General features: G+C 40.9%; 1 protein-coding gene across 7 annotated transcripts in view; it reads left to right on the top strand.

Moving 5' to 3' along the window:
• SEC23B (SEC23 homolog B, COPII coat complex component) overlaps positions 1-14058 on the top strand; it is a 38657-nt gene that overhangs the window by 2339 nt on the left and 22260 nt on the right. For 5 of the 7 annotated variants that reach the window (XM_072799882.1, XM_072799877.1, XM_072799880.1 and 2 more), the window contains exons 2-10: positions 268-491; positions 2367-2424; positions 5192-5278; positions 6461-6697; positions 6810-6895; positions 8077-8221; positions 8660-8818; positions 9164-9279; positions 13386-13509. In XM_072799882.1, the coding sequence (XP_072655983.1) occupies positions 271-491; positions 2367-2424; positions 5192-5278; positions 6461-6697; positions 6810-6895; positions 8077-8221; positions 8660-8818; positions 9164-9279; positions 13386-13509 (1233 nt within the window). In that variant the 5' untranslated portion in view covers positions 268-270. Of the gene's footprint in view, positions 1-245; positions 492-2366; positions 2425-5191; positions 5279-6460; positions 6698-6809; positions 6896-8076; positions 8222-8659; positions 8819-9163; positions 9280-13385; positions 13510-14058 lie in introns of all 7 variants that reach the window. The other 2 variants (XM_072799878.1, XM_072799879.1) reach the window with 2 other exon arrangements.

The following is a 14058-nucleotide window of genomic DNA, read 5'->3' as shown; positions in this document are numbered from 1 at the left end:
ATTAGAAATCAACTACTTATAGCTTAAAAATGATCAAATAAGGGTAAACTTCTGTCACCTTTTATTTATTTAAGTGCTAGAGTTGAGAAAGGAATGATTGTCAAAGATAATTGGCTTTTGGGGAAGGGAAGGGAGATGTCATGCTATAGTGACTGGTTCTTCCAGACTAAGTGTTTAAAAAACATTGCATTAGGTGACCATCCTCTTTTTTGACATTTAGTTGAGAATGTCACATAAAATTACAGCTTATCTTCGGTTTCTTTTTAGACTATGGCAACATATCTGGAGTTCATTCAGCAGAATGAAGAACGAGATGGTGTGCGCTTTAGTTGGAACGTGTGGCCGTCCAGCCGTCTCGAGGCTACAAGAATGGTTGTTCCCCTGGCTTGTCTCCTTACTCCTTTGAAAGAACGTCCAGACCTGCCTCCTGTACAGTATGAACCTGTGCTTTGTAGCCGGCCAACTTGCAAAGCTATTCTCAATCCACTTTGGTATGAGTTCTTTTTAAAACTAGTGAAGGGCAGCCCCGGTGGCTCAGCGGTTTAGTGCCTGCTTTCAGCCCAGGGCATGATCTCGGAGACCCGGGATTGAGACCCACGTCAGGCTCCCTGCATGGAGCCTGATTCTCCCTCTGCCTGTATCTCTGCCTCTCTCTCTCTCTCTCTCTCTCTCTCTCTGTCATGAATAAATAAAATCTTAAATAAATAAATAAATAAATAAATAAATAAATAAATAAATAAATAAATAAATAAATAAATAAAAACTAGTAAAAAAAAGAATACAGCAAATTATGACTTTTGGGCACTGATTCAATTTGAGCAAGTCATCAAATTTGAGATGAGTGAGTGATGAGATTCTTAGTTGGTGAATGCTTATAAAGTCTCCCTGGCCTAATACTCCAGATAAAATTGGGACTTGTGGGAAAAAGGTAGAAGTAAAGAGAAAGGATTTAAAATTCACTCTTTTCCTTTTTTTTTTTTTTTTTTTTTTTTAATTTCAGTTTGCTTTTGGCTTAACCGTAGATTATATTGATGACTCTTGAAGCATTCCCTTCCACCCCCCAAATTGAAAAGTTTTAGATGTTTTTTTCATACTTACCTAGTATGGTGATGGCGTATGGTAGGAAGTAATAGGCAGAAGAAATCACAACTCTTAATAATTGTTAATTGTAATTTTTTATAACTGAGATAGTGACCTATGATATTTCTCTTAAATATGGGCATTCATTATCTGAAAGAATTTTTTAGACAGATGAAGAGTATCACAAATATTCTTTAAAAGGTAAGATTTGGGGGCATCCCGGGTGGCTCAGTGGTTTAGCGCCGCCTTTGGCCCAGGGTGTGATCCTGGAGACCCGGAATCGAGTTCTGCATCGGGCTTCCTGCATGGAGCCTGCTTCTCCCTCTGCCTGTGTCTCTGCCTCTCTCTCTCTCTCTCTCTGTGTCTCTCATGAATAAATAAATAAAATCTTTTAAAAATAAATAAAAAAATAAAAGGTAAGATTTTTATATGAGGAAATTTTTTTTTATTGCATTCCCCTTGCTGTTACTTAATGTTCCTATGTGTGAGATGCTGTTGTTCTTCCTTTTGAAGAGATAGCCATTGCTTATTAACTTTCTAAATGTAAAAAGGTGGGGAAAAGCAACTGAAGCATTATCTTTAACCAGTTCTAGGAAGTGTATCAACCCAGAAGCATGCCTCCCAACCTTTTCAAGTGAGCTAGGTGAGGTGAAAGTCAGGCAAGTTTTTCCTGTGCATGAAATGTGTTTTTAGTATTGAAATTTAAGAGTTTCACATATCCGCCTAATAAAGATTTTAGAAAAAAATTGCAGATTATGTTAAGATAAGTTGCCAAAAGGGAATAACCTATAATTTATAAAAAATCATGAAATTTTAAATATTAATCTTTTTTTCTAAAGATTTTTTTTTTTTTTAAAGATTTTTTATTCATTCATTCAGAGAGAGTGAAGAGAGAGGCAGAGACACAGGCAGAGGGAGAAGCAGGCTCCATGCAGGAAGCCCGATGTGGGACTCGATCCCGGGTCTCCAGGATCACACCCCAGGCTGCAGGCGGTGCTAAACTGCTGAGCCACCGGGGCTGCCCTGAAATTTTAAATATTATCAAGGAAATGAGAAAAAATAAAAAAAGATTTACTAACTTTTCATTGTACGGTAGGGAGGACATTTTTGGTGTACCTAGTAGTCAGAACTCTTAACTGCAGTGGGGATTTTGCATACCTCCATCCATTCATGCACATGCACAGAAATATATTTATGTGATTTACTGAACTTGAGGATTGCATTTGAATGCTTTCTACATTAACAATGAAAATGGTACTTAGCTGTAATATTTATTTTTCTCACAGTCAGGTTGATTATCGAGCAAAACTTTGGGCCTGTAATTTCTGTTTCCAAAGAAATCAGGTATGTGAATTTTTTAAAAAAGTTTTTCTGTGTTTCATTTTAGTGGAACAATTCTAAAAAAAATTAAGTGAGGTTGAATTTATGTCTGCTGTGGTAGTCTTCAATTTCTGCTGAACTCAAGGTGATAGCTTTTGTTAAGCATCATTGAACGTGGAACATTTGTGATTTCTCTGTTGAACAGCAACTCAGTTTCGTTATGTGGGTTTTTATCATTTAGTGTGGAGGGACATAGAAATCACTTTTTTTATGTGCTCTTTAGTAGTGAGTATGTTACCGTAAGATAACAGATAACGTTGTCTGTATTTCATTTGACTTTAGTTTATTCTAATTGGATAGTGTACATTACTAAATTTTCATTTTTTGATCTTTGTAATTTTTAGGGTTCAGGTACCAGTGTTAAGCCTCTTTTGATTTAAAAATTTTGAAACTAATCTAGAAGAGCTCAAAAATGATGAGAGAAACCTCTGGTTAAAATAAACTATGCCTATGATTCTAAAACTGGATTGTGTTGATCTTTGTACAACTTTGCACGTTTACTAAAAATCATTGAATTATATATTTAAAAGAGTGAATTTTGGGGGATCCCTGGGTGGCGCAGCGGTTTGGCGCCTGCCTTTGGCCCAGGGTGCGATCCTGGAGACCCGGGATCGAATCCCACGTCAGGCTCCCGGTGCATGGAGCCTGCTTCTCCCTCTGCCTGTGTCTCTGCCTCTCTCTCTCTCTCTCTCTGTGACTATCATAAATAAATAAAATTAAGAAAAAAAAAAAAAGATTAAAAAAAATAAATAAAAGAGTGAATTTTTATGGTATATGAGATATATCTCAGTAAAGTTAGAGAAAAATTAGTTGTTCCCAACATAGTATACAATGCTCTAGTAATCTTAAGATATTAATAAGATGCATTTATTTATTCTTATATTTGATTATAATTAACAGTTTCATTCTCAGATACATCACACAGTAAGCCCAGTGATGAGTAGACCAATCAATGTACTAAGTATAGGCCTGGAAATTAGAAGCACATACCATTCAAAATTTACCTCCACAAGAGATTCAGAAGTATATGCAAATTTTAAAGACTTAGCCATGCCCTACTACATTCAGAATCGAGGTCTGTGTTTATATAATTTTTAAGATTTTAATTTTAAGGGGCACCTGAGTGGCTCAGTTGGTTAAGCATCTGCCATTGGCTCAGGTCATGATCTCAGGGTCCTGGGATCGAGCCCTACATTGGGCTCCCTGCTTAGCAGGGAGTCTATTTCTCCCTCTCCCTCTGGTACTCCCCATTCTTGTGTTCTCTCTTTCCCTTTATTGCTCTGTCAAATAAATAAATAAAATCTTTAAAAAAATTTAATTTTGGGATCCCTGGGTGGCGCAGCGGTTTGGCGCCTGCCTTTGGCCCAGGGCGCGATCCTGGAGACCCGGGATCGAATCCCACATCGGGCTCCCGGTGCATGGAGCCTGCTTCTCCCTCTGCCTGTGTCTCTGCCTCTCTCTCTCTCTCTCTCTCTCTCTCTCTCTGTGACTATCATAAAGAAAAAAAATAAATAAATAAAACTGTTTAAAAAAAATTTAATTTTAATTTTAAGTAATCTACACCCAGTGTGGAGCTTGGATTTACAACCCAGAGATCAAGTGTCCCACACTTTCTGTACCTAGCCAGCCAGGTGCCCCATAGTGTTAATTTATTGTGAAAATTCTAAGGCATCAAAAAACAATGTCAGCAGAGTAAAAAGGCAGTGTACAGAATAGGCAAAGATATTTGCAAATTATAAATTTAATAAGAGACTAGTATCAGGTCATTTAGGGGAGAAGATAAGGGAGAGATGTTTACAGGTTCAGAGTTTCAGTTTTGCAAAATGAAAAGAATTCTGGAGATGAATGGTGGTGGTGGTTGTACAACATGAATATTTAAGACCACTGAATTGTACACTGAACAAAGATTAATATAGTAAAATTTATATGTATTTTACCACAATAAAAAAAATTAGGGAAAAATCTACAATCTGTGAATGTCAAATGTTTGCAGAAAGTTTTAAAGACAAAGGGCTTGTGATAATAAGTTGAGCAGGCACCCCTTTTCCTGTTCCTTATATTTTCTGTACTTGCTAGTTTTTCTACAATGTACATGCATTATTTATTGATAACAGCTAAAATAATAAACCCAAATAAACACGTTAGATTTCCACATAAACTATTGTTGAGACAGCCAAAATCCGAGCCCTTAATTTGCAGGGCGACACTGAGGAAATGGTTTATAACAGTGCATTTTTTAATCATCTAGAAGTTACTACATACCCTAAAACTGCATTTTAAAAAGTTACAATAGGATATAAATATAAGGCTGGGTTATTGAGTTAAATTTTGATATTTTAGGGGTGCCTGGGTGGCTCAGTTGGTTAAGCATCTGCTTTTGGCTCAGGTCATGATCCCAGAGTCTGGGGTTGAGCCCCACATCAGGCTTCCTGCTCAGCAGGGAGCTCCTTCTCCTCTCTCTCTGCTGTCCCTCCGTTTGTGCTCTAGGCTCTCTCTGTCAAATAAATAAAAATCTTAAAAAAATTTTTTTGATATCTGATATATATGTATATTTAAACGTAGGCTCTGATTTAGTGGGATGAGAACTGAAGAACTGAGTCTGCATGATATATATTTTACACTTTCAGAATTAAAGTGTGGTTGTTACCTATTTTTATAAATGGAGAATAAAAGGTATAGCATAAATATATTTCAGCCCTAATAAAAGATTGCTTTGTTTTCCTCCCTTCAGTTTCCTCCTGCTTACACAGGCATATCCGAGGTGAATCAGCCTGCTGAATTAATGCCCCAGTTTTCTACAATTGAGTATGTGTTACAGGTAACTTCTTTGTCATGCGTTTAATGAGCTGTGTTAAACATTGACTTTCTCCTGAAATAATTCATCTTTTCTATCCCTTACCCTTCTGGGCAGTTTAAAGCTGTGAGGGCAGCAGGATCCTGAACACATGATCATGGTGTGTGTGCATGTACTGGGATTACTTGCAGTCTTGATAGAAGACTAGTGATTGAGTTCAGCACCTGTTCCCCTCAGCCTTCTCCAGCTTTGTGATGGTATTACATCTTGTAGTCAAGGTCAAAAACCTTAGTTTCATTCTTGACTTCTCTTTCTCATGCATTCCGTCTCTAATCCATGAGGAAATCCCATTGGGTCTATATTCAGGATCTATCCACAGTCCAACCACTTCTTTCCTCCCACTGCTTTTGTCTTGGGTCAGCCACTGCCTCTCACTTAGATTACTGGCAGTCTCTTAACCCTTCTCCATGATTTAATCCGTTCCCACCTATATTTTATTCTTAACCCAGAAGCCAGAGTAATTCTTAAAAAACATGTCATGTTACTTTGTGTTCAGAAACCTCCAGTGGTGAAAATGGCTCTCTTTCACCCAGAGTAAGATATAGTTGTCAAAGCTCTGTGTGGACCAGCCCTGTGTTACCACTTGGACCTCAACTTGTATTAATATTCTCACTCAGCCAAATAGGCCTCATGACTTTCCTTGAACTTTCAGGAATGCTCCTGCCTGTGGGCCGCCTCTAGCTCTTCCTTAGGCTGTATTGCTCCCTCCCTCTCCTCAGGGTTTTTGCTGTCATGTTACTTTCTTAATGAGGCTGTCCTGACCTCCTAAGTAATATCAGAACCTGCCCCCTATGTTTAGTTCTACATCCCTTACCCTCTCCATTCCAGAAAGTCAGCTGCTTGAGGCAGGCAGGGATCTTTGTTCTTTGGCTCACTGATGTATCCCAGGACCTGGAACAGTTTCTGGCACATGGAAGGCATTCAGAAATGTAGAATGAATTGTTGGAGAGAAATAGTTTTTACATTTAGTTTGTTTTAGTGTAACCTGTCATGTAATGAGATGTGAGTAGAAGTTAGTTAGATGTCCTTTTTCCCTGACAGTAAATGTAGATATAGACTTGTTATTGACATACCTGATTTGCTCTAAAAAGAGCTGGTTTTGTCTGCCTGTGTACTAATCATCATATCCTGTTTCTTTGCACAAAGCGAGGTGCTCAGTCCCCTCTGATATTCCTCTATGTGGTTGACACGTGCCTAGAAGAAGATGACCTTCAAGCACTCAAAGAATCCCTGCAAATGTCCCTGAGTCTCCTTCCTCCAGATGCCCTGGTGGGTTTGATCACATTTGGGAGGATGGTGCAGGTTCATGAACTCAGTTGTGAAGGAATCTCCAAAAGTTATGTCTTCCGAGGGACAAAGGATTTAACTGCAAAACAAATACAGGTTTGTGCCTTGTTCGTACACAAGCAGGAAGAGGGAGAATGCTTAAACATTAATTAGTCATTCACTCTAGTGGTATGGGACATGAGGCCTTTTTTTTTTTTTTTTTTTTTAGGATATGCTGGGCCTCACCAAGCCTGCCGTGCCCATGCAGCAAGCGAGACCTGGTCCACCACAGGAGCACCCTTTTGTTTCAAGCAGGTGAGCTACTAACATAGAATGTTGCACACATAGTAGTATGCAGGGCAATCCACTGGAGTGGAGTGAAGAAAGAAAAACATTACAACTTTTATTTATTTCCTTATTTTTAAAGAAAAAAAAGAAATGATTAAGTGCAACAATATTTAATATTTAATGATGTATATAACATCACTATATGTTTGAAAGTCATAGCTAAATTGTGTATGTACACATACATGTGTATATGCATTTGTGTCGGTAGATTTGCTCAGAATGTTTTTCCAGTTAGTGTCATATCATCACAGATGTTTTGAGATCACTGTCTTCCAGTCTTCCTGTCCTCTTACATGCGGCTCTTGTCCTTTCTAAGTCTTAAGTAAAACTAGGAAAACTCAAAAGGCTTCTGTGGGATGTCCTCCAGCAAACCTGAGACCAGGCACTTCCTTCCCTCAGCCCTTTGAGTGCCTGAGACTGCCTGGGGCTGGGTTAATAGCAAACATGATAAAATGCATTGCCTGACATGCTGGGGACAGCCACTTACTGTGGTAAGAAACCAGTGCTTTTCTCTAGTTACTCCTAAGGCTCAAGAGAAACACTTGAGAATCATTTTAAAGTGGATCTTTAGAATGGTGAAAGTGGGGGCACCTGGGTGGCGCAGTTGGTTTATTGCCTGATTCTATTTCAGCTCAGGTCATGATCTCAGGTTTGTGAGATTTAGCTCCAAGTTGCCCCCCAATCCCCACCCCACCTCCCCCTGCACTCAGCAGAGTCTCTTGGAGATTTCCCCACTCCTCCATCCTGGTTCCCCCACTCTCCCTGCTTGTGCATGCACTCTCCTTCTCTCTCCTCCTAGATTAAATAAATCTTAAAAAAAAAAAAAAATACAATGAAGGTGGTCCACATATAGGAACTTTACATGGATTGAATTCAAGTTAGACCTGTCTTTAGGATTTCTTGGCTGATTAAAATTTAATTAAACTGATTTGTTCTTATTAAAATTCTTTTTTTCCCCCATGCTATGTATATAAATTGCTATATATTAAGCTTTGAATTATATTCTTGAATAAAATTGCTTTGAAGAGAAAAAGGTGCAAATCTTTACTACTCTGAGTAATTTTCTTGAAGAACTCTGTGTCACCTAGGATTAAAGACCAGAGTGCTTTATTAAACCAGGATTGATGTGTCCATTGAAAATCATACAGATTTCTGCAGCCTGTTCACAAGATTGACATGAACCTCACTGATCTCCTTGGGGAGCTGCAGAGGGACCCATGGCCTGTGACTCAGGGGAAGAGACCTTTGCGATCCACTGGTGTTGCTTTGTCCATTGCTGTTGGCCTATTGGAGGTAACTCAGAATTTACCAGGGCGCCTCAGACTGTGCAAACTTGTTCTCACAAGTTGTATTTACTAGTCTTGTTTGAAAATTAGTTGTGACCTAAATCACTCAACTGCATTAATTTATCAGAAATCACTTTGGTCATTATTATTATCTGCAATGAAGGAGCCCCATGCTGTTTTGAAAATGCCAGAAGTTTTCATGAGAAACACAAGGCCATTAGGGCAATGGCAAGTACTCAAAGTGAATTAATAAAAGTGTACAAAGCCCTCAGGTTGGAAGATAGAGGGCGGCTTCCCTGCACTGTCATCTGTGTTACTTTGCACTATCATCAGTATTCAGCATAGCTGAAGAGAAATGTTTGTGTGTTTTTTTTTTTTTTAAGGAAGTAGAAGCATACTTGGGATGGGCTATATGTTTCTAAAATGTTGCTATTTACTGTTGTAGGGCACTTTTCCAAACACGGGAGCCAGGATTATGTTGTTTACTGGGGGTCCCCCCACCCAAGGGCCTGGCATGGTGGTTGGAGATGAATTAAAGGTTCCTATTCGTTCCTGGCATGATATTGAGAAAGATAATGCACGTTTCATGAAAAAGGCAACCAAGGTAGGTGCTCTTGGACACAGGCTGTAATTCTGGTAACCCAGTGCTGAGTTTAGGCTGCTCTGGAGTGACAACTACTTTGCTGAGGTCATGCTTTGTGGTCAGCAAGTTGCTCTTGCCCAGAAGACCTTCCAGATCTTGGCTGATATTAAGTTGATGCCCCAGCTCTAAGTCAGTAGGGTGGGTGGTCTTAAAACTGCTAGAAGTGTTCTGAGATTGAAAACTATGTATTTATTTAATTTAAAGGAAACGGTCTCCATATTCTTATGTTTGGTTATATCCCTTTGGTATAGTAAGGCATACCTAATGAATAATGTTTCCTAAAAGTAATTTTTCTCTCTTCTACAGCATTATGAGATGCTTGCTAACCGAACTGCTACAAATGGTCACTGCATTGATATTTACGCTTGTGCTCTTGATCAGACTGGACTTCTGGAAATGAAGTGTTGTGCAAATCTTACTGGGTATGTTTAGAGCAAACAGCTGGGAAAATGGAGCCTTAAAATGGTAATTTTAAGGAAAGAGAAGTGAGTGATGGAACCATAGGAATGTGCAAGGCTGACTTAGATAAGCTTTCAGAAGGTTGCAGGCTGTGGTGTCTGTGGCAGGGAGGGTGTATGGGAGGGCCTCTTGGAGAAAGAAGCAATAATTAGCTGGAGGTTGTAAGGTTCAGTATGAATGAATCCTATCAGAGTAACTTCATTTCTTCCTTAGAGTTGTTCTAGAATCTATAACAGGGCAACAAAGTAAGCAAGCATGGGGCACCTGGGTGGCTCAGTTGGTTAAGTGTCTTCGGCTCAAGTTATGATGCCAGGGTCCTGGGATTGATTCCTGCTTCTCCCTCTGCCCCTTCCCCCTGCTCATCTGTGCATGTGCGTGTTCTCACACTCTCCCTGTCTCTCATGAATAAATAAATAAATAAAATCTTAAAAAAAAAAAAAAAGTAGGGCAGCCCGGCTAGCTCAGTGGTTTAGTGCCGCCTTTGGCCCAGGGTGTGATCCTGGAGACCCGGGATCGAGTCCCACATCGGGCTCCCTGCGTGGAGTCTGATTCTCCTTCTGCCTGTATCTCTGCCTGTCTCTCTGTCTCTCATGAATAAATAAATAAAATATTTAAAGAAAAAAAAAGTAGGTAAGCATAGAGTACTTCAGCAAGCCACTTCCTTGCAAGAAGGGGAAGGAGTCCGGTCTGAATGCCAGCGCATTAGGAGACCCTTCGACCTGACTTAGTAACCATATGTCATGACCAGCATGGAGCACATGTTCAGCCTAGAGGGTGCATGGCAGGACATGCTTAGCACCTAAGTCTGTATCATGCAGACAGGCCACAGTGGAGAGCTGTAGTTCCCCAAGTATGATAGGGCCTCACCAGCAACCTTCAGGGTCCCCTGGGGACTGAATAGCAGTGTACCTCCTTGGGTGTCACTCCAGCTTGCTGAGTCAGATTCTGGAGATGCAGCCCAACAGTCATCTTTCATACGCTGTCCAGGGGATTCTGGTGCATGTGAGTATGGGAACTGCTGGTGTGCACTACTGGTCTGAAGCAGGCTGTACACCAGCATCTTCCAGGGAGCTTTATTATTTTTTTGTAAGGCTCCATGCTCCATGTGGAGCTCTCCTGGGGAGCTTTATTTATTTATTTTTTTAATATTTTATTTTTTATTTATTCATGACAGAGAGTGAGGGGGGTGGAGAGAGAGAGAGAGAGAGAAAAGCAGGCTCCGTGCAAGGAGCCCGACGCAGGACTCGATCCCTGGTCTCCAGGATCACACCCCAGGCTGAAGGCAGCGCTAAACCGCTGGGCTACCAGGACTGCCCCTGGGGAGCTTAAAAAGCTAATTTTTTTTTTTTAATTTTTATTTATTTATGATAGTCACACAGAGAGAGGCAGAGACACAGGCAGAGGGAGAAGCAGGCTCCATGCACCCGGAGCCCGATGTGGGATTCGATCCTGGGTCTCCAGGGTTGTGCCCTGGGCCAAAGGCAGGCAGCCAAACCGCTGCGCCACCCAGGGATCCCAAAAAGCTACTTTTGTTTTGAGTCTTGTCCCTCAGAGACTCTAATGGCAGTTAGGATGAGGTGTGACCCAGCATCAGCATTTGTTAACCTCCCCTGGGTGTTTCTAACATGAAGTGGAGTTTGAGAACCACTGGGTGGACCCTTAGTGATCTGAGTGTGGTTGAACACAGGCAGCATCAGCCTCCTGTGAGAGCTTGTATATTCCTGGGGAATGTAGCATCTCGAGCTTCCCTTAGACCTTTTGTCTCAAAATCTGCATTTGAATAAGATCCTAGGTGATATGCACAGAGCAGTTTGAGAAGTACTGGCATAGAGCTGTGGGGTGTTTCTGAGATTCTGCATTTCTAACAATCTCCCAGGTGACACTGCTGGTCCTCATGAGTAAAGAAGGGACATACAGAAGGCAGAACTCAAGTCACCCGAAGCAGTCCCAGAGAGCAGCAAATGTGTTAGGTGATCAAATGACACTGACATAGCTATACCAGTGAGCCACATTTGATAAGATGAATTCCTACCACAAGCTTTTGTCGTAGAGCATCCACGGAAAAGCTTCGCTATATTTGTGAACATCTTCAAGTTTATATACCAGAGTTCATCTCTCACCCTCTCTCTCTCTCTCTCCCCCTTTCTCTCCTGCCATCATTTCCATCAGAATCTCAGTGGGGTCTTTGACTCCTGAATGACTTGGTATTTTGGTCACATAACTCGTTGCACAAATATGGTATTGGGGAAATCTGTCAGCAGTGATATTAAAAAAACAGTCGCAGAGGTTTTAGTTGTGGTTCAGTGTGAACTAGCTGTTTGGGAAGACTTTCCAGCAAAGGCAAGGTGATCATAAGCTGTTACAGGAATTAATTATCTTCAGAGAAGATTATAGTTTTGGTTTTCTTGGTGCCAGGCACGCCCAGATTAGATTGTCTTCCATTCTGAGTATTTCGGTTTCAAAAGGTTGTATAGAGGAACTGGGGATGTTCAAAGGCAAGTGGTAAGTGTGGTGAAGGGGACTTGAAACTGTCATAAGGAGAATGATTGAAGGATCTAGAAAAGATACCACTGAAGACACATAGGGTGTGAGATCTGTATTCAATAATCAAAGGCCTCTTCTATGAAGAGGGCATCAGATTTGTTGGTTGTGTATGTCACCAAAGGGGAAAACTAGAACCGGTGATAGGAGTTGCTGGGAAATAGAATTTCACCCAGTATGAAGAAAGACCTTATTAAGCCTCTGCACTATCCATGCCTGGAATGGACTGCCTGTGGAGGGCGTGCGCTCTGATGCTGCAGGAGTTCAAATGTGGTCTATGTGATAACGTGGCAGGTGTGTTGTAGAGAGTTGGTGTGAGTCAGGATTAGGTTTGTGAGTGCAACAGGTTGGCAGCCAGGGCTGGGATATTGATTTCATCATCACTCAGCATCATTGGGGCTGAGGCCCTTCCTATGTGGCTCTGCCACCTTTATGTGCTGCCTGCAGTCCAGGATGGTAACTGGGCTCTCACTATATTTGAGCAGCAGGAGGGAAAGACCTGCACCTTCCCATGAGAATGCCCCCTACAAATCACAAAGGATGTTTCCAACGAAGCTGAGTTACATGGCCACATGCAAGGCAGGCTGGGAAATGTAGGGTTTTTTTTCCAGGGAACCATCGGTTCCATGACTAAGGAAGGAGAGAAGGGTGGACATTTAGGGCCAAAGAGCCCTCTCTGTCCCTGGAGGGGTCAGGCATTCTGAGATACCTGAACCAGATGAATTTGTGTTCTGCCCAGTTCTGAAATCCTGTTTGATAAGAATTGGATACATAGCTGGCATCATGGTGTGTTTATCTGCCCAAATATGTGAACTGAAATTTTGAACAGTATTTTCCTCTAACTCCAAAAAGGCTAGAATATAATAATTCACGTACAGCCGAAGACTCAGTGTTTTGAGGCAGTGAATTAACTTGAGAAGGATTTCCGGCAGGCTTGGGTATTTCCCCTACCAGAGGAGAATGAGGTGAGCTGGACTCGTTTTCTCAGTAGATAACCTGTTAAGCCTGTGGGTTTATCAGTGAAGGGTTTTTTTGTTTTCTCTTTCTTTTGAAATAATTCAGATTCACAAGAAATTACAAAAATAGTACAGAGAGGCCTGCCCATACTATTCTACCTGGCAGCTCCCAGCAGTAGCATCTTACAGAACTGTAGTGCAGTGTCCCAACCAGGAACTGACATTGGTATGATAAAAAGAACTGTATTATAGTCCCTACTTGGATTTCACCAGTTTGTGTCGGTGCTCATTTTTTTTAACGTGTGGGTGTCCATAGTATGAGACTGTACCACCTATAGATGTGTGTAACCATCACTGTGGTGAAGATTTAGAACTGTTCTAGAGAGTCCTGTCTTTGATATTTTGAAAACAGTGTCTAAGTACAAATTGAACTTGCCATCTCCCATTTGAGTTAGTAGCACCTTCATGGATGTGGTTTTTTTTCCTTCTTTCAGTTACTGTTGTGAACACCAAGGAAGCATCTGAATGGCATTCATTCATCCTAAACATTCACTTTCTTCTTTTCTTCCTAGAGGCCACATGGTGATGGGAGACTCTTTCAACACTTCTCTCTTCAAACAGACGTTCCAAAGAATTTTTAGTAAAGATTTCAATGGAGATTTCCGCATGGCATTTGGTGCTACATTGGAAGTGAAGGTATGATGGCTTTCTAACTCTTGAACGGAGGATTAGTGTTCTTGGTAGTCAGATTTGTAGAAGCCTAATTTGCTGGACACAGGCATCTAACGGTAAATTAAAAGGTTCCCAGCAAAATAGTTGAACAAGGTATATTGATTCTGTCCCTTTGCTTCTTGAAGATGACCTGTATATTAATTAACGTTCCAAAGTACTGTCTGATTCCCCTGCAGGCTCTGCTCTAGGACAGCCCATCTAAGAAGGGTGGGGCCTGAGCACAGAGGCAACCACATGGTGTTGAGTGCCCCTCCACCCTGCCTTGCCCACATGGGTCACCGCATTCACAGAACTGTGTTGATATTTAGTAGCACTTGCCTGCAGGCCAGCCAGAGAACAGGAAAATAATGCAGCACTATGAGCGTGATCTTGTTTTTTTCTTGAGAAAACATTAGAAGGAGCTGTTACATGATAGGATTAGCATTACTGCTTTGAGAATTGGAGATAATCATTAAATCTTTTATTTTTTTATTATTTTTTTAAAAGATTTATTTATTTATTTATTCATGATAG

Source organism: Canis lupus, chromosome 26 (assembly GCF_048164855.1).
Source record: "Canis lupus baileyi chromosome 26, mCanLup2.hap1, whole genome shotgun sequence".
Taxonomy (NCBI): Eukaryota; Metazoa; Chordata; class Mammalia; order Carnivora; family Canidae; genus Canis; species Canis lupus.
Note: the sequence above shows the minus strand (reverse complement) of the source record. Positions and strands in the feature narration are given on the sequence as shown.